The sequence below is a fragment of the Pyrus communis genome, chromosome 11 (genome assembly GCF_041283825.1).
Source record: "Pyrus communis isolate YQ-2024b chromosome 11, ASM4128382v1, whole genome shotgun sequence".
Classification (NCBI taxonomy): Eukaryota; Viridiplantae; Streptophyta; class Magnoliopsida; order Rosales; family Rosaceae; genus Pyrus; species Pyrus communis.
In genome coordinates, this window is record NC_142575.1 from 2,272,470 (window position 1) to 2,298,893 (window position 26,424).

At 39.5% G+C, this 26,424-nt stretch overlaps 3 protein-coding genes, 1 long non-coding RNA gene and 1 pseudogene across 4 annotated transcripts; 1 reads left to right on the top strand and 4 right to left on the bottom strand.

The window, feature by feature from the left end:
* Nucleotides 1-508: 508 nt before the first annotated feature.
* Nucleotides 509-2,524, bottom strand: LOC137743225 (uncharacterized; annotated as a pseudogene).
* Nucleotides 2,525-3,100: 576 nt separating this feature from the next.
* LOC137741368 (putative disease resistance protein At3g14460) lies at nt 3,101-7,179 on the bottom strand. The gene is made up of 2 exons (XM_088678944.1): nt 3,549-7,179; nt 3,101-3,457 (listed from the first exon to the last, which is right to left on the bottom strand). Exon 1 carries the CDS (start codon nt 6,208-6,210, stop codon nt 3,607-3,609), a length of 2,604 nt encoding a protein of 867 aa, XP_088535070.1. The 5' UTR covers nt 6,211-7,179; the 3' UTR covers nt 3,101-3,457; nt 3,549-3,606.
* On the bottom strand, nt 6,733-7,176 carry LOC148692661 (putative disease resistance RPP13-like protein 1). The gene has a single exon (XM_088679526.1). It carries the CDS (start codon nt 7,174-7,176, stop codon nt 6,733-6,735), a length of 444 nt encoding a protein of 147 aa, XP_088535652.1.
* Nucleotides 7,180-19,088: 11,909 nt separating the features above from the next.
* LOC137743822 (oligopeptide transporter 1-like) lies at nt 19,089-22,479 on the top strand (the record flags this gene model as incomplete). The annotated part of the gene is made up of 6 exons (XM_088679527.1): nt 19,089-19,547; nt 19,648-19,745; nt 19,956-20,528; nt 20,769-21,036; nt 21,116-21,298; nt 21,696-22,479. Coding segments are annotated over 6 exons (2,199 nt in total), but the record flags the coding sequence as incomplete, so codon positions are not given.
* A 959-nt stretch (nt 22,480-23,438) lies between these two features.
* On the bottom strand, nt 23,439-24,362 carry LOC148692662 (uncharacterized). The gene is made up of 2 exons (XR_015953658.1): nt 23,867-24,362; nt 23,439-23,764 (listed from the first exon to the last, which is right to left on the bottom strand). It is a non-coding gene; the product is annotated as an uncharacterized LOC148692662 (long non-coding RNA).
* Nucleotides 24,363-26,424: the final 2,062 nt, after the last annotated feature.

Consider the following 26,424-nt stretch of genomic DNA (forward strand, 5'->3'; position numbering starts at 1 on the left):
GAGGACGAACCTTGCATGAGTTTAAAGTATGTGGGATTATTCTCAGGATTTGCAAGAAAAGCGGGAGAAGTAAACCTTGGCCTAGAAAGATTGTCTTCAAAGAATTGCTCTCAAAGCAAGAAAGTGATGAAATTGAGGTTTCATCATAAAACCAATTGGTAATATGAGAAGTAACTCAAGACCATATAAGTACATAGCAAATCTTGTCCCTCACCAACGTGGGACAACTCTCAACACGCCCCCGCACATGTGGCGGATTTTCAAGCCTACACGTGGACAACAACTGGATGACGTGGAGCATGTGTGGCCGTTGAGTTTCACATGTAGACAATCTTGCTCTTATACCATGATGAAATTGAGGTTCCACCATAAAACCAATTGGCAATATGAAAAATAATCCAAAATCATAGAAGCACATAACAAATCTTGCCCCTCACTAACGTGGGACAACTCTCAGCAGAAAGAACCAGCCCAACTGTGTCAGCCAAATTAACGAAGGCCTCCTGAAACCCCAAAATCTTTAAAACATTTTAACAACTTGAGAAATATTGTGGATTACTTTGATTACGAGAATAAAGATGATTAATAATAATAAAACATTCCTTGAGAAGATGATACCTGGACCTGGAGAATTGGATCGAATAAACCATCAGCTTCAAATCCTTTTCCCAACTATGTCTATGTAAGGGATGTGGGATATTTTGGCATCTCTCTTTAGCACAGGACACCCATGGATCCAAAGTTGCCTAAGTGAAGTTACTCCTCTGGAATGGATATTTTCACTGAAGTAGGTAGACACTCCCTCTGGAATGGATGCCAGCTTTGGACATTTGAAAAGGCTTAGAGATTGAAGGGAAGTGAGGAATTGAATCCCTTGCTGCTCAGTTTCTTCAGATTCGGGAAGCCATGTATTCGGAGATCAGTGAGAGATTTGGGGAGGAGCATCTCTATGTAGACCATGTCGGGTGGAAACGACACCGTATCCGGATCATTGCCGTAGATCCACAACTTTCTAAGAGAGGTGAGTTTGTGCAATCCCCACTCCGACTCCCAGAATGACTTACAGCTCTTGACCTTCCAAATTGTAAGTGATGTGAGTTTGGGGGGAAAGGAGCAACTCAAACCGTCACAGTAGTCAATCATCAATTCCTCAAAAGAGTTGAGATTGTGCATGTTTTTGGGCAACGCCTTCAATTTGTCACAATCAGTGATCTCGACCTCTCTCAAGTTGGAGGCTCTTCTCCCCCCACTCAGTCTTGGGATGGAAACAAAACTTCCACAGTGATATATATCCAACGTTTGAAGATTGATGAGATGGCATAAGCCATCTGGTAAGGATTTCAGATTTTGGCACTTCTAGATCCTAATATATTCAAGACAGTTATTAGTATTGTCGCGGAAGAACTTGTCCTATGCTATAACTCCAGCTGTGGACCCTTAGGTTGAGCCCTAGATTGTCCATGTACCCTTTTTGGAGAGATTAAGTCACTCGTAGTCCTCAGATGTTTTGATTTGAGATTTTTAGTGAGCAAACATCCACCAAAGAAAAAAAAAGATTTGGTATCTGGTTTATTTGAACAATTTGGATGTGTTGGAGTGAATTTGGTTTATATACACCAGGGATTTGATTTGGTATTTTGTTTTTGTGATTGTATCTGTAGTATGGTACTAGATTACCTATGTACCATTGGCGAGATCAAACCGGCGTAGTTAATGGATGAATTGGTTCGGGATTTTCAATGAGTGAATGACCCACTGAAAAAGAAAGATTTGGTATTTGGTTTTTTTGAATGCTCTGGATTTATTTGAGTGAACTTGGCTGAACTAGGGATTCGATTTTGACTTTGTAGGGAAATTGCATCTAAATTGAGTCTCTAGATTGCCTACGCACTCTTAGCGCGGGATCAAACTGACGTAGTTCGAAAATGAATTTGGAATTTAATTTGTGTGGCTTCGTACCATTTGAGAATTTTGAACTTTGGAATTTGATGGGTATTTTGTATCAGCTATTTGCTAACTGAGAATTTTGAAATTTGGAATTTGATAGCTAATGTGTGTCAGCTATTTGCTAACTGACACATGCATTGTAACGCACCATTTTATGTGACTTTGTATGAGTTTCCCACCTGTTATCAGCTAATTGGCATTTAGCTAACCTTAATTTTGAGTTTTGACGACAAGGCCAACTAATCTGGAGGACCGTACACCTTTTTCTGGAGTTTTATTCTTTGAAGGATGGAGCAGCAGCAGCGTGCCAAATTCTTGGAGACATGTTCTATTTTTTATTCAACTTTCGCCAACAAGCTTCTGGGTAATTTCTCTAGGTGAAGGAAGAGAACGTGGGATCATCTCGAATGTCTCCTTCTAGCTGCTTTCTTTTTATTGTTGTTGGCTGGCGATGATAACAGTAAAACTTCATCAAGGTATTGCTTAACTTCGGATTGTTGTTGGCTGGCGATGATAACAGTAAAACTTCATCAAGGTATTGCTTAACCTCGGGCGCTATGTTGAGAACAAATCCCATATCAATTGGAGGAGAGGCATTGCCTGAGCTTATAAGTCAGTTGGTTTACTCCCATACTGCTAATTGTTTTTATAGTAGAATCTCACTCTTTTTTTTCATGGTATACAATGAGACCGGATAACTTCAATCCACCTCACCAAATTGCCAATTTTCCCAGTCCTCTGCCTCCCAGGCCAAGGAATCATATTCAAATTCAACAAAACTCTCCTACTCACTCAACTCGACACGAGATCCCACGGGCTCCTAATCAACAGTTCAGCAAGAGTCTCACATTTGCCTCTGGAAAGTCGGCATCTGATCTTGGAGGAGGAGGACAACTATATGATCCATTCTCGCCCAATTCCGCAAGTCATTAGCAGGGAGGTAATCAGGGAAAGAGATGGAAGCAAGAGAATGATCTATTTTTTACTATTATTATTTCTTATACAAGTAACAATGCGGAAGGGGTATTCGAGAATAAAACCTGAGGTGCAAGAGTAAAAACACTCTTTTACCCACTTGAGCAATAAGCCCCTTTCCTCTTGTTAATTGCCTAATTCTCGACACATTAAATTAAATGCACTATTCGCTCACAAGTCACAAATTGCTAAAATAAAATAAACTGGGATAGGAAAACGGTGATCCCATAAACATCCATCATAGGGAAGAATTACAAAAGTTTAGGTTTAAGTGGCCTCATTAAAATCTTGATCGGAGAATACCCAGTGGGAAAAACTCCAACTTAGAAAAGAGTACCACAGTTATATTACAAATCCGGCGAGCTCATACACTAGAGTTGCGAGCAGCGCGGGAGAAGAAACCTTGGCCTAGAAACAGGCATGGTTGTCTTCAAAGAATTGCTCTCAATGCAAACACAAAACCAGCCCTACTGTAGTTTGTCAGCCAAATCCCAAATGAATGCCTCCCAAACAGTCACTCCTGAAACCCCAAAATCTTGAGGACACAAATAAAAAAAACTTTAAACATTTTACCAACTTGAGGAATATTGTGGATTACTTTAATTATACTATTGAGAAGATGATACCTGGACCTGGAGACTGGGATCGAATCGACCATCAGCTTCACATCATCTTAAAATCTCTCTACGCTATGTAAGGGATGTGGGATATTTTGTGCCAGTAGCGTCCTTTTCCTCGTTCGCATCTCTCTTTTAGCACAACACACCCAGAGATGAGAAGTTGTGTAAGTGAAGGAGAAAGACCCTCTTTTGGAATGGATGCTAGCTGTGGACAACTGGAGAGATGCAGAGATTGAAGAGACGTTAGGGATTGAAAGCCCTTGCTAAGTTTCATCAAATTCGGGAAACCACAAATTAATAGTTCAGTGAGAGATTTGGGGAGAAGCGTCTCCGTGTGGACCACGTCGGGTGGAAACGATACCATATTTGGGTCATTGCCGTAGATCCACAATTTTCTAAGAGAGGTGAGTCTGCGCAATCCCCACTCCAACCCCCACAATGACTTACAGCTCTTGACCTTCGAAATTGTAAGTGATGTGAGGTTGGCGGGAAAGAAGCAACTCAAACCTTCACGGTAGTCGATGGTCAATTCCTCAAGAGAGTTGAGACTGTGAATGGCTTCGGGTAACACCTCCAATTTGTCGCAATCGGTTATCTTGATCTTTCTCAAGTTGGAGGCTCTTCTCCCCCCACTCAGTCTGGGGATAGAAACAAGACTTCCACAGTAATAAATATCCAACGTCTGAAGATTGATGAGGTGGCATAAGCCATTGGGTAAGTATTTCAGATTTTGGCACTTCCAGATCTTTATATATTTAAGACAGTGATTAGTGTTGTAGCGGGATAACCCTTCCTCTTCGATTAACTCCAGCTGTAAACAATCGTATATCTCAAGGTGTTTAAGCGTCCTAAGAAGCTGGCCGCTCAATGATAACGACGTCAGAGATTGACATTCCTGGATTTTCAAGTACTCAAGACAAATGTGAGAAGAAGACAACGGAGAAGAACCAACAACCTCCTCATCTACTAGTGATTTCAAACTTTTACAGTCTCGTATCTGTATTCTTCTGAGATTTTGGGGAATCTGGAATTTTGCCAAATATATCAATGAATGGCACTCTGTAATCTTGATGTCTTTAAGAGAAGGTGGCAGACTAACATCCGGAAGAGAAACTAGACGTGGACATTTGTGTATGCAAAGCTCTTGAAGAGACGACAACTGATTTAACCCTTTTGGTAGCTTCAAAAGATTGTCGCACTTCTTTAACTCCAGACATTCAAGCTTGCACTCCAGTATTTGCAATTGCAGCAACTCCTCTGCTTCTTTTCCCAATTCTTCAACTAGAAGAGAGTTGTCTTCAATTTCCAAACGGCCAAGAGAAGTCAACTGCTGCAATAATCTACCCTCATTCTTCAATGAAGACATCAGCTCCTCACATCCATTAATCTTCAAATCTTTAACCTTGGTTAATCCATTTTGGAACAATTCCCCTGTTTGCAGAGACATCAGCTCTGAAATGTTTGAAAGGCATAAAGACTCTAACAACTCAAACTCAACCTTAGCAGCTGTATGCACCAACACTTTACAACAGTCAATGTTTAACTCACGAAGTTGGTTGTAGTTGGCAATTGAAACCACTAATTGTTCACATTTAACAATTCCAAGCTTTACTAAAGAATTGAGGTTCTCCGGCAACCTACCCTCCAGTTTTGAACATTTTTTTATGAAGAGCGTTTTCAGGCAAGGGAAAACACCACTTCCATGATCTAGTTGGAAAGGAAGCCATTCCTTCCAATGCTGCATATCCATAAACTCAAGAGTCTCTAATAGCGGAAAAGGCGAGATGCACTTTCCATAAAACTCAGCACCAACACTTTCCACTGCATTCATTCCTCTAATATAAAGTTCTTTGAGATGAGGCAATTGTCCGAGAGGTGGCAACGATAAACAATTGTTACACTCCTCTAACCGCACAATCACCATATTAGAGAACAAAGAAACTGCAACCCACGATGAAAATTCCTTTCTGGCATAACTCTTGATGGTGAGCTCCTTGAGCTTTGAATGAGGCTGTAACATGTCAAGCACAACAGATTCCATTTCTCTTGTGTCGCTTGAATGAGACCATTCTAGGACCAACGAATCAAGCCTCTCCTTGCATTTTAAGTTGGCCCTCCGAGCATCCTCGACATCAATCACATTCTCCAATCTTGAGATGCACAATGTCCCACGGAGATGCAATATGAACTCTATCTCCCTTATCCTTGATCCATCACTGCCACCACTGACCACAAAATTAGACAATGATTGGAGATTCACCAATCTACCCAGTTGTGGAGGCATTCCTCCCAACGAATATGCATCCGAGTTGTTTAGATAGCGCAAATTAATTAGATTACTCATGTTCGCAGGCAATGACTTCAATTTAGAACAACCTTCCAATATTAATGTTTGCAAGCTGTAAAGAGTGCTTGTTGAGTCAGGCAAACTGGTTATATCTGTGTAGGAAAGGTCAAGATACTGTAACAACCTCAAATCACCGATTGAGTTTGGCAGCTCAGTTATTTTGTAGCCATTCAAAGAGAGCACTCGTAAGTATTGCAACTGTGGTAGTAACTCAAAAATAACCTTATGAGACAAATATTTACTCCACCACCTGGAATCTGAAAGCGAAAGTGGCAGGAATGTTTGCAGATGTTCAACTTTACGAAAGTCCTCAAATCTCATGACTCCATCAAATTGACCAGCAATGAAAGACGAATGGCGAGCCCTTCGAAAACAAGTGCGTTGCAAGTTATCACCTTGCTTATCTTCCAACCTAGAACATATTTCTCCTGCTGCCCATTGTGCTAAATCATTAACAAGGTCATGTATTACAAATCGTGAATTGTTTTTGCTTGATTCTTGAAACAACGACCTTGATAATAGCTCTCAAAAGTAGTCGCGGCCCAAATCCTCCATTTGTTTATTGTCTTCAGGTTTTTGTTGAATCAAACCCTCTGCCATCCACAAAAGGACGAGTTGCTTCTCCCTAAATTCATAGTCGTTTGGAAGTATTGAGCAATAGGCAAAACACCTCTTCAAATTTGATGGAAGATAGTGATAGCTCAATTTTAGTACGGGGATAATGCCACTCTTATCTGCTATATTCCACAATTTGTTGTTCAATATTTCTTCCCACTCATCTTTTTCTTTGCAACGTAAAAGGCCACCGAGAGTCCTTGCAGCTAATGGTAATCCACGACATTTTTAGACAATTTTTCTTCGAATTAACTCATAATTTACTAGTTTTCCATCATTAAGTTCCCCGAATGCATGTCGCTCAAATATTTCCAAACAATCATCATCTCCCATGCACTCCAAATTATGGACTCCAGCGGCTCCCATAAACTTTGCAACATTCACATCACGGGTTGTCACAAGTATCTTACTTCCTCCAGCTCCGACGCCAAAAGGGGATTGAAGTCTTGTCCATAGATCGTATAGATCATAGTCACCTTTGTTCCAAATATCATCTAAAACGATTAAAAACTTTTTTCCTCTTAACTGCTCACTCAAATCATGCTGCATTTTACTGAACTCCTCGACTTCAACGGGTCGGGATGTGATTGATTCAAGAATTGCCTTTGTCACTCGCACAACATCGAAGTCATCAGACACAGATACCCACACCTTTGGCTCGAACTCCTTCATGGCATTATCCACTCAAATGAACAATAATAGACCCCAGTGAACAGTAATAGGCCAAAGTATCTCCACGCCTAACAAAAAATAGCCTAGTCAATTTTAATAAAATATTATTAATTTTTATTATAAAATAATAATTTTGTTTTTTAATTTCTGACTTCTTCTCTTTGACTTCCTTCTTCTTATTCTCTCTGACTCCCGTCTTCTTCTTCTTCTTGTTCTTCCCACTTTTCCCACTTTTTTCTTCTCCTTGTACACCACGCCGTTGAACCTACCCTACTCTGAATATGGACACCCACCATCCTGGACCTGCGCACACTTTAAACCCCCAAAAATCAACACCTACATATTCAAAAATTCATCCAAAATATACAAAACGGAAAAAAATTTCCAGTTGCAAGAAGATCACGATTTGGTAGGGGGACATGATGTTGAATATATGGATTTATCAGGGGAAGGGGGTTGATGGGGTTCCAGGGATCGGGATGGGGTTCCAGGCGTTGGATGGGGTTCCAGATGAGAGAGACGATAGCCATGACGTTAGCATGGCGTCAGATGAGCCGCCTCCTTCCTCTATCGATTTTAGGCCGGCCTGTGGACTGGCTTGGGCTGGGTGCCAGTCTATTCCACGAGCTGGAGTGGATTGGTTAAGTCTCAGCCTATTTTTTCCATTGGGTGCAGGCCTTTTTTGCTTCCGGTGGAAGTGCTCTAAAGGTCTGTTAAAAATAGGGGTGAGATTTATTTTCAATTCCAATTGGCACCAAAAATAAAAAAAAAACTAAAAAAAAAACCCCCGAAAGGTTAAACCCAACGCAGGCAAAGTAGGTACAAAGGTCAAGGGGAGAGCCAAAAAGGCTCTAATAAAAAACTATAAGTACAGTGAAGTCGATACAAACTAGGAAAAACTAGTCATCATAGAAACAGACATCCACTTGCATAACCTTAACGGTGTCCAAAAGATATGAGGCTGATAGATCGGCTGAAACCATCAGCAGCCCTGAATGGTGAGCCTACTGTGATTACTAGATATGCTTTGCACCACAAAAATGTGCAAACCAATTTGATTTTGGGTTTCTAGTAGTATCTTTCTTTTCTTATTTATTTATTTATTTTTAAACAAACGATATCTACACTAATGGAGTGGACGAATAAGCTAAGCTTCACAGTGGACTAGCCATAATAATGTGATTCAGATTTACCTTTAGCGAGAATAGAATCTAAGACCTCTCACAAGTGAAAAGTAATACCACTAAATAGTAGTATTAAGTGACTTATTTTCTTAATTTTAAACAAGAAAGAATGCCCATCGACTCTTTGTTTTCTCTTTGCCTGAAGTGTGTGCCCAGTTTATATCGATTCGAACAGGAACGTTAGGAGCGTATCCTTTTCACAAGTTTACCAGACTTACCAAAAAGAGTTCCAAGTGGGGGTGGGGTTTGAGCCGTCTCTTAGTAAGAGTTTGATGAAGGTTGTAGTACAGGTGGTCAGCGGATTGCATCACCAATCACTATCTTCGTGCAAAAATGAGTTGTTATCTTATATTATCTTGCTACAATTCATAAACATCATATCGTACTCTAGTAGTTCTTTTCCAACGATATGTGTTTGTCTCAACGCATCTTTCCACTACTTCACTACATGACCTTTTTGTTCATGAGTGCGTGGATGTCGAAACACTTCTAGCAGATTTGATCGGTGCGTTATGGAACGGTACGACAGCGCGATCGAAGCAAGAATCGAACGATCTTTGCACACTCTCAAGTTGCGGGGAAAAATGGAAAATTGTGCACCCTTGGGAAATTACTGCTTGCTTATCGAGACAACAAATGTGTGATCGATATCGCGGGTGGCCGATTGTTGTATCGATAACTTATTCGTTGGGTTTGTTAAGCAAGTGGGCAGGTAGACCCGTCTACGGTAGATGTTACTGAGTAGTCATTGTTAGGGCTTGACCCAAAAAAATTTCTCGAAGTACATGACGTTACGTATGCTTGGGCGAGACCCACTTTCATTTTCGGTTTGGTTTTCAGTACAAGTATTTTAAATTACCTTATTATAGTTATATATATTGTAATTTTGATACTTATATATGTCTTCGGGTAGGTGCTGTAAGAGCCTACGGGCGATTGATACTTATATATGCCTTCACTGGGAGGGGGGGTGCTGTGTAGAAGCCTATGGGCAATTAATACTTATATGCCTTCGCAAGGGGAGAGGCTGCTGTAGGAACCTACGGGCGAATGAAGTGTTCTAAATGAAATGTTCTAAATGAAGTGTTCTATATGCCTTCGGGTGATACTAATACCACTACTTAGCACACTATATGATATATGTTTTACAAAAGGTTTCATGGCATGCTAGGGTTTTCGGATAACCTATTACTTATTATGCTATATGAGTTTTCATAAACTTTGGGGGTTAGTACGTTATTAAAGATTAACTATGTTAGTACTACTTATATATCAACTTGGTCCACTCATGTTTTGTTTTGTGCCCCCTCAAGACTTAGAATCGAGACGTACAATCCCGATGTCAAGGCACTCTCGCATCGACATCTTCGAGTCCTCTCGGTGTAAGACCCTTCCTTTTGTTCATTCAATTTTATATTATTCATTTTTAGTGTCTCGGATTAGTTGTATACTCTAAACACGTTCCACAATTGCATATTCATTATAATTAAATTTACAAGTTTTATTTATGTTGGTTAATTGTTTTTAGTTCTCATGCATCCTAATATGGCTTCGTCACCTTCGGGTGTCGGCCAGCACGTGCCTACCCTGGTGTTTGAAGAATATCAGGGTCGGGCGTGTCACAATATCTTAATTGTTCTCTTAAAAGAATTCTTACAATTGAAAATAGATCAAACAATCTGTTTGCAGAGTTGAATGTCAAGACAAAATATTCAGAGATGATGGAAGGATTCTATCAATGTTTCATTGTTTTTCCTAATGTTTAATGTTATATTTAATTGAAAAAACCCATCCCTACTTTTACGATTTTATTAATTTTAGAAGAGTGAAAGGACGAAAATGCCCTAGAAGCAAGATAGTTGGCTTTTGTTGACCATCATTTCGTGACGTGTACAAGTTTCTATTTTACCTTATTCTCAAAGTACTCGACGATACAAACGCGTAGGTGCACGCAAACCGAAATCAGAACTACGGTGGATGTTTTACGGAACTACAAAGTCGAAAAATACTTTTGCATATAATTACTATTTTACATTTTATATATTTCTCATAATTATTATATTACTTTATATTATTATTTTAGTAATTTTATGAGATATTTTATTTCTTTAGTAATATTTCTGGTCGTGGGTCTCGCACCTCAACTCTCCACTCCACTTATCCCGTGTCTCCCTCTTTTTTTTGAACTCTGTCTCTCATCTCTCTCTCTCTTTTCTGCCATCCCATTCCGTTTCTCTCTCTATCATTTCACTCCCCCTCTCTTTCAAACTCACCTTATCTCTATCATCTCTGTAAATACAGAGCTGCATAACACACACCGGGAGGTTTTTTCCCCAGTTTTTTGGTAACTGACCAGTCATTTTTGGAGCACTTTTCCGACCGGCTCCAACCGTGTTTTGACCTCAAGATGGTATGATCCTGTTCCCCTCATTACGAGCTTCAAATATATAGGTAGAAGACTAAAAATGGTTAGGTAGCGAACTAGAAATTTTCCTTCAAAGTTGGGATGAAATACCTTAAATTCTGGAAAACTTAAACCATGACCATTTGACCACTTTCAAGCCATTTTTCCGGCCAACACCAACCTTAAGGCGGCGCATGCAGCAGTGCTATAAGGAACCCGAGGTCCCTCCTTAGGTTCCTGGAAGTGCCGAACCCGAATCCACCCTTCGTTTTCCGAAATTCGACCGTTTTAAAATAGTTTCTTTAATAGTTGTACTTTGTACAAAAAATGCGGTATACGTTAATACGTTAAATAGTTATGTTAAATGGTTTTGTTTCTAGGCAAAACGCATCGCAATGACTTTCGACGTTGCAAGGTAGGTTCCACTCGACGACATGATTTGTGAGTGGGTTTTTTTTTTTTTTTTTTTTTGAGAGACTGGAAATATGCATAACTAGGGAAAAAGCCAACAATACAAGGAAAGTCCACTGGGGGGACAAGCAAAGCAAAACAGAAGAAGGGCAATGTGAGGGACAACAGCCAAGAGACGCTGCCACAAAGGCCAAGCGTCGTCCTAACACACCACAACACACAACACTTACGAAGGGCAATGAAGGCCATCCTTGTTAAGAATGTGAATCAATGAAGATGGGGGTTGTCTGACCCAATTTTTATTGCAGATCTCCATGTTCTTCCTCGATGCCAAAAGGTCCGTTGTCTAGTTGGCCCGTCTTGGAACCCACAGCGACAACCCTGAAGAGAGGTCCCCACTCTTAAGATATTTTGAAATATAGGGAACACTTCCCAGCTACCATTAGAGATATCCCTATTCAAAGAAAAGACTACCTTTAAAGAATTCAATTCCACAACAACCCAACCAATAGCAAGGTTGGCTGCCAACTCGCACCCCTTAAGCATCGTCATCGCCTTCGCGAAAGGATAGAGCCAAAAATAACGAGCTTCTAAGCTGCCACAAATTGGCCCTGATGATCACGCAACACCCAGCCAAACAAGCCCTACCATCCACTGGGGACCAGTTAGCATCCACGTTGATTTTGATGTAGGGGTCGACAGGGGGACACCAACGAGGAACAGGTCTGGTAGAAGCAGTGATAGATGTAGCAATTTGGGAGCGTGGAGCCTTTGCCTCCTAAAATGAAGCAACAGAGAAAGAAATAACATGCACCACCTAGGAAGGGACAACAACCATAACATTAAAGACATAATTACACCTAACCTTCCAGATGTACCAGCAAGAAAAAGCAATAACTGAGAGGATCCTCAATCTATCCTGTTGGTGGAGGCCCACATTAATCATTCCACGGATCCAGTTGAGAAAGGAAGAAGCTCCACCACCAATAATCTGAAGGCTGAGCAGACCACCAAACCAAATTGGTGCCACCCAAGGACAAAAAAAAAATCATATGTATAACTGATTCCTCCTGATTCTTACAGATTGGGCACACGGGTGAGGAGACCGACCATCTCAAGAATAAATCCCTCATTGTGGACAACACCTCATTTATATATATATTGGTTAGTTTCCATATATACAATTATTAATAAATTCTCTACGTGATTGCCATGATTAAACTTATGTTTATAAGAAATGCCTTATTGTTGGGAAATGATGAAATAATCCTATGGGATGCACAAGTAAGCTCACTATAAGGGGATGCCTTAATTATATTTATGGTCATGAATAGTATCATATTGACTAGAATTGTCAAATCACTGTGGCATGTTTGTATTTATGTAGTCTGCTCATCATTGCTGCACCTTGGTGTTAGTGCTCACCCAGGGTCAGGGCCAGTCTTTCGCGTGTATGTTCACATCCACACCATATGCTCACCTTGGATCCAAGTATGCCAGTCCTGTCGTACAGGTTGCATTAGGCAACTCCGACTCGTAGGTGACCACGAATAGCGTCAGTCTTCATGTGATTATAGGACTAGAACGTATGTTATGATTACACCCAGTCATGTCGTACAAGTCGTATTAGGTGACTCCGACTCTTGTGCTAGCATGGATTGATGAGCATCAGTTCAATCGTACAAGTTGCATTAGGCGATTTCGACTTGTGTGCTAGAATAGATTGATGAGCATCTGATTTTATTATACTACTGTTGAGATTTCAAATAATGGTTGTCACGCTTTTATTTATGAGATATTGTGCTATAATGAATTCTTGAGATTTTGCAGGCTACGGTAAGTATTTTTATACTATACATAGTAATTATATTTTAGAAACTATACTTGTTTTACGACGAGGGGTTACGATGTTTTCAAAAAGGTTTTTATAAAACTTTATTTTTAGGCCCTCTCACCCTTATTTTTCGCTCCTCTAGGTCTTAGCAGCGAAGCTTTCTTATCGACGAGGACTCTTGGAAAATCTCAGTATAAGTGGATATCTCTGAGGGTATAACTCTCAATCCACTCTACTGTACTTTACTTATGTTCTGACGTCACGTGTGAAATGGGTTCATTCCCGCTCACCAGCGCACTCTTATATTTAGGCACATTCAGGTTTAAATTTATTCACATTTTCCACATCACTACACTTTATGGCTTTGTCACCTTCTAGGTGTCGACCAACACAACTCGATTCGGAGTCTTAGTGGACATTCCAGGTCGGGGTGTGTCATTAATTGATTTTCTTTTTCTTATTATTTATAAAAGTTTTTAACTTATTGAGTAATTAAGTATAAGGGTAAATTTGTCTTTTTATAGACAAATTTTCGACCAAATGGGTATTTGTGAAAGTGTATTAAAATATGAAGGGATGTTGGTGTAATGTTTCAAATCTGAAAGAATTTTGTGAAAATTCAAAAAACCTCAAGGAGGTATTAATCTCTACTAATTAATAAAACACTCATTGTCAACCAAAATCCTATGAAATTACAGTTTAACCCTTTAATTAAAACAAAACATAAATAAGAAATATGAGGCAGAAATATAATTTCACACAACCAAATTTTGTTGTTTTTTTCAAAGCCTCACCTACATGTAATCCTAACATATCTCTAATTAAAAAAAAATAAAAAAATAAAAAATAAAAATAAAAAACTAGTGTACTTAACACTAAGAGGGTTTTCGTCAGATTAAAACTTTTTTCCAAATTTAGATACATGGTTTTATATGAATTGACTAACAATCTGCAGAGACTTCAGCAGATGGTTAGTAGGCCAAAACACCTAGCATTTCCTTATTTTGAAGTGCAACAGTCTGTCTCCTAACAAGCTAACAAAGTAAACAATAAGGAATTTGTATATAAAGAGTGCCATTTTCTTGTAGCCATTGAGGGGTTTGAAATGAGTTTCGATCGAGAAAAAGGAGGGGGAAAGGAGACCAGAGAGAAAGCGATAAAGATGGTAGGCGGCTTCAATGGCTTCGATGGAGTCTCTGAAGCAAAGTTGCCCGGCAAGCTTCAATCGGACATTGATGTCATCGGTTGGTAAACCTAGCCAAGTAGTGCCCCTTATGATCTCTGTATATTTTTTTCTCAACAAATTTATCCACAAAAACGTAAATTTTCTGGGATATACACTAAAGTGAAAGGGTTACAGACCTTTATTTAAAAATAAATAAATAATAAAAAAAAATTAAACAAAAAAAACTCGAAAGACACTAATAAAAAGGCAATAAATGGACGGCTTATTGTCTTTTTGTAACTATTTTCCTAGATTTTTAATTTAAGAATATATTGTTGAAGTTGTCAAAGAGTCTAGCTGATAGGTTTCCTTGTTTCTAGGGTTCATTCCCTGGATGTGCTAATAACCCTCCTATACTTGAGGGACAAGTTTGTTATCTGTTTTGAATTAGTCATTTACCACGATTCTAGGGTTGTTGTTATCGTGGGCTGTTATTTCTTTATTGATGTAAAGCTATTTAATAGCTGGTTGAAGTCTTTGAGTTTAATAAGAATGCTTCTGAGTTTTCAAGACTAAAATACTTTCTGTTCATATTCATACAAACTTCACGTAAACCTAGTTCAGTTTCAACATCTGGTATCAGAGCCCCATCACAGGGGCCTGACCAAAACCAGCAAACACAGTTGCTTACGTGAAAGAACAAGAATATGACGTCCGAGAACAGTTTTGTGCAACCGGCCATTCCAAGGCTCGACGGGCACTACGATCACTGGAGCATGCTTATGGAAAACTTTCTGCGTTCCAAGGAGTATTGGAACCTGGTGGAGACAGGGATCACTGCAGTCGCAGGAGGAGCGGACTCGAGTGATTCACAGAAGAAGGCACAGGAGGAACTGAAGTTGAAAGATCTTAAGGCCAAGAACTATCTGTTTCAGGCCATTGATCGTTCTATCCTTGAAACGATCTTGAAGAAGGACACGGCAAAGGACATATGGGACTCTTTGAAGCAGAAGTACCAAGGGACTGCACGTGTGAAGCGAGCTCAGTTGCAAGCACTTCGAAAGGAGTTCGAAGTATTGCATATGAAGGCTGGAGAAACCGTCAATGATTATTTTGGGAGGACACTCACTATAGCTAATAAGATGAGGGTACATGGTGAAAGAATGGAGGATATAGTGATCATTGAGAAAGTTTTGAGGTCTATGACGTCAAAATTCGATTATGTGGTCTGTTCGATTGAGGAGTCGAATGATTTGGATACTCTATCCATTGATGAACTTCAGAGCAGTTTGCTTGTGCATGAACAAAGGATGGGTCAACATGTGATGGATGAACAAGCTCTCCAAATCACCACTGGTTTCCAACAAGGAGGAAGGAGTGATGGCCGTGGCTCCTATCGGGGAAGAGGTAGAGGAAGGGGTAGATTTGGGTTCGACAAATCTATCATAGAATGCTACAATTGTCACGAACTAGGACACTTTCAGTGGGAATGTCCTAAGAAGACTAGGGACTCCAATGCTCACTTTGCAGAAACAAGTGAGGAAATGCTGCTAATGGCATTAGTGGATGACAAGGAAACTGAAACGGAGCAGATTTGGTTTCTTGATTCAGGATGTAGCAATCACATGTGTGGCAGAAATGAAGCATTTGTCGAAATAGATGCTAATTTTCGAGAGTCAGTCAAACTGGGAAATAACTTCAGTCTCAGTGTGCAAGGAAAGGGAAAAGTACGAATGGAGGTGCATGGGATCGTGCATGTGATCACAGACGTTTTCTTTGTTCCTGAATTAAAGAATAACTTGTTGAGTATTGGTCAACTGCAAGAGAGAGGACTTGCAGTGCTCATGCAACATGGAAAGTGTAAGATTTTTCACCCTGAGAAAGGTCTCATTCTCGAAACTGAGATGACATATAACAGGATGTTTGCCTTGCATGCTCGCTGCCCAGGAAATGAACAAAGTTGTCTCTCCATGACAACCACAGATCAAGCTGATCGCTGGCATCGTCGATATGGACATTTAAGTTGGAGTGGTCTGAAGCTGTTACAACAAAAGAACATGGTCAAAGGCTGCCAAAGCTCAAAGCTTCTCAGAACGTGTGTGAAGGCTGCCTTGTGGGGAAGCAACATCGCGAATCTTTTCCTAGGGAAAGTACATGGAGAGCCTCAAAGATCCTACAATTGATACACGCTGACATCTGTGGTCCTATAAACCCAATTTCAAACAGTAAGAAGAGATATTTCATCACTTTTACTGATGACTATAGTAGAAGAACTTGGGTTTATTTCCTGGTGGAGAAATCAGAAGCTTTCACCGTGTTCAAAACGTACAAAGCCAAAGTGGAGAAGGAAACTGGATCATTCATAAGAGGTTTGAGGACAGATCGAGGTGGTGAGTTCACATCAAATGAATTCACAGATTTCTGCAATGAGAATGGGGTTCAAAGGCAGTTAACAACTGCTTATACGCCCCAACAGAACGGGGTTGCTGAACGGAAGAATCGAACCATCATGAATATGGTTCGATGTATGCTATCAGAGAAGCGAATTCCAAAGACCTTCTGGCCTGAAGCAGTGAACTGGGCTGTCCACGTGCTAAATCGAAGTCCAACCCTTGCAGTAAAGAGCAAAACACCTGAGGAAGCATAGAGTGGGCGCAAACCCTCAGTAGAGCACTTTAGGGTTTTTGGTTGCATCTCTCATGTGCACGTACCAGATAGCAAGAGATTGAAGCTTGATGACAAAAGCCTCAAATGTATACTGTTAGGGGTAAGTGAGGAGTCCAAAGCTTATAGACTGTTTAACCCTATTTCAAATAAAATCATTATAAGTCGAGATGTAGTGTTTGAAGAAGATCAACTATGGAATTGGGATGACAGTCATGAGCAAGATATTTTAGCTGATCTTGATGAAGAAGCAGGTACTGGAGATGAAGGAAATGAAGAAGAAACTGCTGTTCAGGGGTCAGATGACAATAATTCGTTTGAATCAGAAGAAGATGCCATAATTGAAGGCAGTGCACCTCCAGAGGGACGGACTCGAAGGCCACCAAGTTGGATGAGAGACTATGACACTGGTGAAGGTCTCTCTGATGAAGAAGGTATGAACTTGGCTCACTTAGCTTTATTTACAAATGGTGATCCTACTAGCTATTGTGAAGCTGTGAAAAGTGAGAAGTGGAAACAAGCAATGGATAGAGAGATAGAAGCAATAGAGAAGAATCATACATGGGAATTGACTGACCTACCAACAGGAGGAAAAACCATCGGAGTCAAATGGATTTTCAAGACAAAATTGAATGAAAATGGGGAGGTGAACAAGTATAAGGCCCGGCTTGTTGCAAAGGGATATTGCCAACGATATGGAGTGGATTTTTCTGAAGTATTTGCACCAGTGGCACGAATGGATACAATTCGAATGGTAATAGGGATTCAGCAAATGTCCCTTTGAACACACACTGTTTGTCAAGACAGCCAGTGAAGGTAAAATTTTGATTGTATGCCTATATGTTGATGATCTCATTTTTACTGGAAATGATAGTGTGTTGTTTGAGAAGTTTAAGAGATCCATGATGACAGAATTTGATATGACTGATCTTGGGAGTATGAGATTCTTTCTTGGCATTGAAGTAACACAGAAACCAGATGGCATTTTTATAAGTCAGCGTAAATATGCACAGGAAGTGTTAGACAGGTTCAACATGGGTCAGTGCAACTCAGTGCACAACCCTGTGGTACCTGGATTCAAACTCACTCGTGATGAAGGGGGAGCAAAAGTAGATAGCACGCTGTATAAGCAAATGGTTGGGAGTCTTATGTATTTAACAGCTACACGACCTGATCTTATGTACGCTGTAAGTCTAATTAGCAGGTATATGGAGAATCCCACAGAGACACACTTGTTGGCAGTCAAAAGGATCTTAAGATACGTGAAGGGAACTGGTGACTTTGGGGTATTTTACAAGAAGGGAGGAAATGAAGAACTCATTGGCTATACAGACAGCGATTATGCTGGTGATCAAGATGACAGAAAGAGTACTTCAGGTTATGTATTTATGATGAATTCAGGAGCAGTTTCATGGTCCTCGAAGAAGCAACTAGTGGTCACTCTCTCTACTACTGAAGCAGAATTCATTGCAGCTGCTTCAAGCTCATGTCAAGTGGTGTGGATAAGAAGAATTTTGAGTTGCTTGACTCTGAGGCAAACTGGTCCAACAAAGGTTTATTGTGATAATGTATCAACCATTAAGCTGTCAAAGAATCCAGTAATGCATGGTCGCAGTAAACATATAGATGTAAGGTTTCATTTTCTTCGAGATCTTGTCAAGGATGAAATAGTGGAGCTGCTGCAGTGTTCTACTCAGGAGCAGATTGCAGACGTGATGACAAAGCCACTGAAACTTGAAATATTTCAGAAACTGCGTGACCAAATGGGTGTATGCAGATGGCCTGGAATAAACTGAATCAACAGTATTCAGTTTAAGGGAGGAAATGTTGAAGTTGTCAAAGAGTCTAGCTGATAGGTTTCCTTGTTTCTAGGGTTTATTCCCTGGATGTGCTAATAACCCTCCTATACTTGAGGGACAAGTTTGTTATCTGTTTTGAATTAGTCATTTACCACGATTCTAGGGTTGTTGTTATCGTGGGCTGTTATTTCTTTATTGATGTAAAGCTATTTAATAGCTGGTTGAAGTCTTTGAGTTTAATAAGAATGCTTCTGAGTTTTCAAGACTAAAATACTTTCTGTTCATATTCATACAAACTTCACGTAAACCTAGTTCAGTTTCAACATATATGTATATATGCATTGTGTATCCAATGATTAATTATATCAAGTTGTCCGGAAAATTTCATGACTAACATCGTGGACGGTGAGGGGCCAAGTAATTCTGGCATTTTAATCCGAACTGTTTTCGATTTGTCGATGTAGGTGATGATGAAGTGAATGACAGCCCCATTGAGGAAGTTTGGCTAACTGTTCCAATAAACGACGACCCTTCACAGCCAACCTTGACATTTCGGACATGGGTTCTTGGGATTTTATCGTGCGTGATTCTTTCTTTTGTCAACAAATTCTTTGGGTTCCGAACGAATCAGCTGTCCGTTTCTTCAGTCTCCGCACAGATTGTTGTCCTTCCTCTAAGAAAGTTGATGGCTGCGACCCTTCCAACCAGAAAATTCCGAGTCCCCTTCACAAAATGGTCGTTTACAATGAATCCAGGGCCTTTCAATCTGAAAGAACATGTGTTGATCACCATATTTGCTAACTCGGGAGCAGGCGGTGTTTATGCAGTACACATCATCACAATTGTCAAGGCCTTCTACCACAGGAAGCAGCATCCTGCAGCAGCCTTCTTGTTAGCACAGACTACTCAGGCAAGTTTGGATACCAAAGGCTGATTTACGACTAGGGTTTCTTTTGTCTGTTTTCTTGTTCAGCAAGTCTTCTTTTGTTGTGAAATTTGAAAGCTTTCAGATGCTTGGGTATGGATGGGCAGGCTTATTCAGAAAATACCTTGTTGACTCCCCTTACATGTGGTGGCCTGCAAATCTGGTTCAAGTTTCTCTCTTCAGGTATTTTATTACTAAATCCTCTATAATGAGAAAACTTCTCTGCAACGGAATGTCATTGTGTAGATATTTCAGTCAATCATGCACTGCTATGTGGAAAAGTTATGACCTACATCTGTGCGTGATTGGATTGAAAAAAATTATCACTTAAATAGAATGACATTTCTTTGGTTTTCTATCTTGACTGAAGAAAATTATAATTTTGAATGGCAGGGCATTACATGAGAAGGAAAAGAGACCAAAGGGAGGCCTTACTAGGCTGCAGTTCTTCCTCATGGTTTTCGTATGCAGCTTTGCTTACTACATTTTTCCCGGATTTCTCTTCCCCTCCATCTCTGCTTTCTCCATTGTTTGCTTGATATGGAAGAGCTCCATCACTGCTCAACAGATTGGTTCTGGCATGAATGGCCTTGGCATTGGCTCTTTTGGCTTCGATTGGTCCACCATTGCTGGCTTCTTGGGCAGCCCTTTAGCCACACCAGGGTTTGCCATTATCAACTTGTTAGTTGGTTTTGTCTTGATCCTCTACATTATTACCCCCATTTCTTATTGGTCCAATGCGTATGATGCTAAGAAGTTTCCAATCTTCACCTCTCATACTTTCGACTCGAAGGGCCAGACCTATGATCTTTCCCGGGTTCTGAATCAAACAACTTTCGACATCGATCGTGAAGCGTATAACAATTACAGTAAACTCTATCTCAGTACCTTCTTTGCCTTCAGTTATGGCTTGAGCTTTGCCACTCTTACAGCTACTATTTCACATGTTGCCCTCTTCCATGGAAAGTAAGTTCTTATTTCTTTTCAGCATCATTTTTAACTTTGGGAAGTGATTTTCGAACTCTTGTTCTTCATGTGCAATTTCGACTTGTTTTCTAGCCTTTGGATTTAATAAACCAAAGCAGACTTATCGAGGACAAAAACAATGAGAGGAGTGCCGAAGGAGAAAACAGGAGCGTGAAAATCAATGCCCTCAATTCATACTCTTGTTCAAAGCTAATTAATAACTTGTTCATACATGATCAGATCAATTTGGCGTATGTGGAAGAAGACAACTAGTGTCGTGAAAGATCAAGTTGGCGACGTCCACACCCGGCTGATGAAAAAGAACTATGATTCCGTCCCTCAATGGTGGTTTCAACTCATCCTTGTTTTAATGGTTGGCCTTTCCATCTTTGCTTGTGAAGGTTTTGGAAAACAGCTCCAACTTCCATGGTGGGGAGTTTTAATGGCTTGTGGCATTGCCCTATTTTTCACCTTGCCCATCGGCATTATTCAAGCCACAACAAACCAGGTATGATCAGCGTGTTGCGAATTTCATCCAAAGAGACTCATAAAAAGTTTCGATTTACCATTTAATTGTATTTGTGCAGCAACCGGGGCTGAATGTGATCACGGAGCTCGTTATCGGGTATATTTACCCGGGGAAGCCTATTGCTAATGTGACATTTAAGACATATGGATACATCAGCATGGTACAAGCACTCACTTTTCTTGGTGACTTCAAATTAGGTCACTACATGAAGATCCCGCCTAAGTCAATGTTTATTGCACAGGTAACTATAAATCTATCAATATTAGCAGCAATATCCTTGTTTTAATTGTTCGTATTTGTGATATAATTACTCTTACAGTTCTTCTCTGGACTAGATGCCCATTCTTAATTAAAGGACCGACTGATAATGTGTTGATATTATCGAAACAAAATCCATCCTAAACTAAGGACGTACACCTTGCATAGAGAATTTCTAGTTCATTACACTCATATGATGAAAGTATTCCCTTCTATGATAAAAGCGCACCAAACTTTGGTTTATATATGGCTTATTATTTGTTCAGTGTCCCTCACTTTTACTTCCGATTAAATACCTTTGTTTTATTGTGCATATATTTTTTTATTTATTATAATCACGCTTATATGATCTGGGATGTTTTTCTTATATATATGTTCAGCTAGTGGGAACTGTTGTGGCTTCAAGTGTATACTTTGGCACAGCATGGTGGCTTCTCGAATCTATCGAGCATATCTGCGATACATCAAGTTTGCCAGAGGGAAGTCCGTGGACATGCCCGGGAGATGATGTGTTCTACCATGCTTCGATCATATGGGGGGTCATAGGCCCACTCCGAATGTTTACCAGCTATGGAGTCTACAAGGAGATGAACTGGTTCTTCCTCATCGGCCTCCTTGCACCCGTTCCAGTTTGGTTCCTCTCAAAGAAATTCCCCAACCACATGTGGATCAGGCTCATCAACATGCCCATAATCCTCGGTGCAACGGGCTCCATGCCGCCGGCTAAGGCCGTGCACTACATAACATGGTTTACAGTTGGTATTTTCTTCAGCTTCTATGTGCACAGAAGGCACAAGGGCTGGTGGGCTAGACATAACTATATTCTCTCTGCTTCTTTGGATGCTGGCCTTGCGTTCATGGGAGTTCTCATGTATTTCTCCCTTCAATCTCAGGGGATCAATGGGCCTCAATGGTGGGGTCTTGGAGGCAGTGACCAATGCCCGTTGGCCGAGTGTCCAACGGCGCCCGGGGTTGTTGCCAAAGGCTGCCCACTTTAATGAGATATGCTTTCAAGGAATCCCATCATTTGTGTTCTTAATTTCATTGTGGATGCCATAGCCCAGTTTCTTTTCTATCGTTGATGATGATAATCACGTTTCATCATGTACAGTTTGATTTGGTTTTAAACTACTTTAATTTCAGTTTAAGCTTAATCAAGGTTAATGAATCTGATTTCTCTGATTAGTTATGTCTTATCCTCTTAAGGCATTTATAATCATGCTCTCTATTTTAAGTTAAATTTTAGCTAAAAAGACTATAAAGTTATTTTAGGAACTCTAGAAAGTTACTTTAGGAGCTCCCTGAAAAAATTTATACCCCAATCACACTCTAGTTTAGAGAGTTAGTTTAGAGAGTTACTAGAAAATGTGTCGGTGCTTTGTTGTGGACATTGAATGTATTAGTCACAACAGGCATGAATAGTTTCCCCACAAAGCAACTAAAACGATGTAATACCTAAGATCCAATGAAGTCAAATTTTGCTTGCTATATATGGATATGCATGCTATAAGAAACATCCATTTGTAGACAGCAATGTGTCATCAATATCATAGTTTCAAGTAATCAATCTACTACATGGAGGAAAAACACATAAAAGGGAAGTAGAAAAGTAGAAGACATAATACTTGGGCATTTGGCAGGAATAGTAAGTTTCTGAAAAAATTGATAAATCATCTTACAAATTCAATCGTTAAACTTTATACTGTAACCCAATACAAAGATAAAGTTATACAGTTTGTTTACAAATCAAAACGAAATGCTGCTATAATCTGCAACTGCTATGAATCATAAGATGGTAAATGAGAGAGAGAGAGAGAGAGAGAGAGAGAATTTGAGAAGCAGCTGCTAACTTTACCAAAAAAATTGAAAATGGTGGAATTTTTCATATGAAGATAAGGCGCCTAATATGAAATCAGGGCACGAAAATTATAATTAAAAATTTTGTGTAAGGTTAAAAAACTAAACATTGATTAATTAAGACAAATGACTAAAACGTCAACTTTTCAAATTACACATCCTCAGTGAAAAAAACAGAGACCTTAAAAGGCTCTCTTCAGCCAAACTGGAAACATCCTAAAGAAAATAGAAACATTAAAAAAAAGATTCATTGACGGAATAAAAACTGCTGAGGAAAATGATCATTACCCAAAATTCCATTCTGAACAAATATATGGACCAATCTGAGGATGAATATAGGGCCTTGCCTTGTAAACCCTCTTTGTGAACCGAACCAAATCGTTCCTCCCCTCAAAATTAGACTACAATCCCAAAATTGTAAGAACAATATATGTTTTATATTAAAACAGAGAAAGGGATAATATGCACGAAATTCAGAGAAATGTAAGAAATTAAGTGAAAGAAAAGCAATCAATACATTGCCAGGAGAAGGTCCGCGAAGATTCCGAAAGACACAGGTGTCAATGACATCCAAGCCACCATCTTCGGCCTTCTGTATAAGACGTTCCCACATATGCATTTCACATTTGGTCAGAAAAATAATTTAGAATTTATAAAAAGTGGAACTTTAAATTTAGATGGGGAAAAATGGTACCTCAACAGTACCTCAAGAGCAAACAAATCAAACACACTGCATTAGCAATTTGATTTACAAGGCAGAATGACATATAATCCATAGATAATTAAATCATTATACCGTATGCTATTTTCTACTGGTTCTTGGTTATTAAGATCAAAGAGAACATTTTGATTAACTTTGATCTCGTTGATGAAGTCCGTCAAACTTCTAGAGAGCCTAATCGGCGCTCTTGCTGACGTCGGTGCTATCGCCGTCTCGACCCTCGACATGCTTCTGGCCGTACTCGATGACCTTGGTGACAATGTGGCTGGTCACGTTGGGGAGAGGGATCGCATTAGCGGCGCAGTCGTCCTCCAACTTCTACTTGATGGTCTCCGACTCCATAGCAATCGCCTCATCGACCTCCAACGCCTCACGGCTGGCGAGACTGAGAATGGCCAGAGAGACTCGGTGAGGGATTTGAGGGAAATTACAGAGTGAGAAAAGGGAGGGATGAGGGGATTTGATGGATGGTTACGGAGAGAGTCGGGAGAGAAAAAGAGGAAAAGAAAAGGGAAAAGGATCCTCCCTGGGATCTTAGGGATCCCGTGATCGTGATCGTTCATAGTACATCGTGCGGTCAGTTTTCGTTAGGTACTATTTATATTTAATTTTTTGATTTCTGACCGCACGATATACGATAAACGGTCACGATCACGAGATCCATAGGATCCCTGATATGCTCATATTTATATATATTTTATATCAAATTCACTTGTCTTTTCTTAGTTAGTTCCTTATATTTTTGAGCTATTTACTTTGTTTTTGTGTTTTGTAGGATTTGTCAAGTAAAGAAAAGAAAAATAACACAAGTGAGATTTTAAGTAACAAATTCGTCAAAACTGCATGTGCATGTCAGCTAACTTTGGAAGCAAGTTTCGGACAACTAATAATGAATTAGAGAATGATCTTTATATGCTTGGAAAGCTACAGATGTCTATTTTCTGGAGCATTTTGCGGATTTTTAATATCATTTTTCTAGAAGAAGTTATGGCCATTTTAACACTAAAAGGTTCCCAAGAGGCTGAGCAGTTTGTAACTGACAAGAAAGCATTGAAAGCAATAAATCCAATAATTCTAACAGCCAAAACTGATGCAATCAAGAACAAACCAGCTGACAGAAAATGGAATTAAAGATGAGGATTAAGAGGGAGTAATTGGTATAAAGGCTACCCAAGGAGTTACAACTGTTTTACATTTCCTCTCACTTATTGTCATTACTAAATGGCTATTAGTGGGTGAGTTAAGGAAAATAAAATGATGCAGCAAGAATTGGTTTAAAAGTAGTGTTGGGGAAGGAAAGAAAGAAGGGAGCCTTAGACGATTTCTTTCGGTTCTATTTTCTCAAACTCATGTCTATTTTTTGTTTTAACTTAAGGATTGTGTAACTAAATTTTTAGTAGTTAGGGGCTGTTTGAAGCCCCGAATATGATTGCAAGTTTGTTATGACATTTCGTTTGAATTACTTTTATGAATGGATGAAAATTGGTTCACTACTTGTCTCATTGATGAATTCTTTATGTGTTTTCTACGGATGCATACTTAGTAAGCATATCTAGGATTCTAATGCTATGAATATGTGTGTGTCTGCCCTTGTCAAATGAGGACCTACATATGTCCTAGAGTAGTACTTGTTAATTGCGATTAACATGTGAACCAATTTCTAGGATAAGTAAGACAATGCCAGTACTTACGATGCCTTGTGATGACTCAAACTCTTTTTGTTCTTAATGATTTCTACTTGTTAAATGTATGAACACGCCATTCTAGATTGCATGCTAGGGACTAAGTTAAGTTGAAAACGTCATTCTCTTAACATACTACATAAGAAAGAGTAATAGGTTAAGTTCTAACATTGAGCCAACTTGAGCATCTTCATCCGGAAATAGAAGGAATTTGAATGAAACTTAACATGTTTGCATGATTATTTGGTGGTGGATAACAATTCCCCTAACTCGTTTTTCTTAATTTGCGAACTACTTAAAATTTGTTTTTGTCCTGTTTTTGTTCGATTTAATTTAAATAGCAAATCAACTCCAAAAATCCCAAATATTTGTATGAGTGTAGCTCTGTGTGTCCAATATCTGCATATAAAATTTTGTAGACTTTAGATAAGTGTAAGTTGGTCTAATAATTATTTTTCGGTGGCTGGTCAATAGGGAAAGCAGCCTAATTTTTGTGACATTTTAAGTAGCTAGATAAAACAATCTTCTGCGGGAAAGACTCTTATTTTCATATGCTACAATTGACAAATATTATTGTTAATAATGAAAATTAATAGGACATTTGTGTCCTACTTTGTGGTGTTCTTTTAATCCTATCAATCCCCAGGAAAAGGATCGGATCCTTTTCCAAAGAAAAGGGGATGGAAATGGACGAAATAGAGCAATTCACGATGTTTGATGTGTGGGCGCCCTTTCAATGTGGAAAAGTGGTGGCAATTTCATAAATAAATCGTAACTTCCAATTTGAATGTCAATGAAGAGGCAGTGGCAATTTTGTAATTAACTCAAAATTCATCCCAAAACACTATT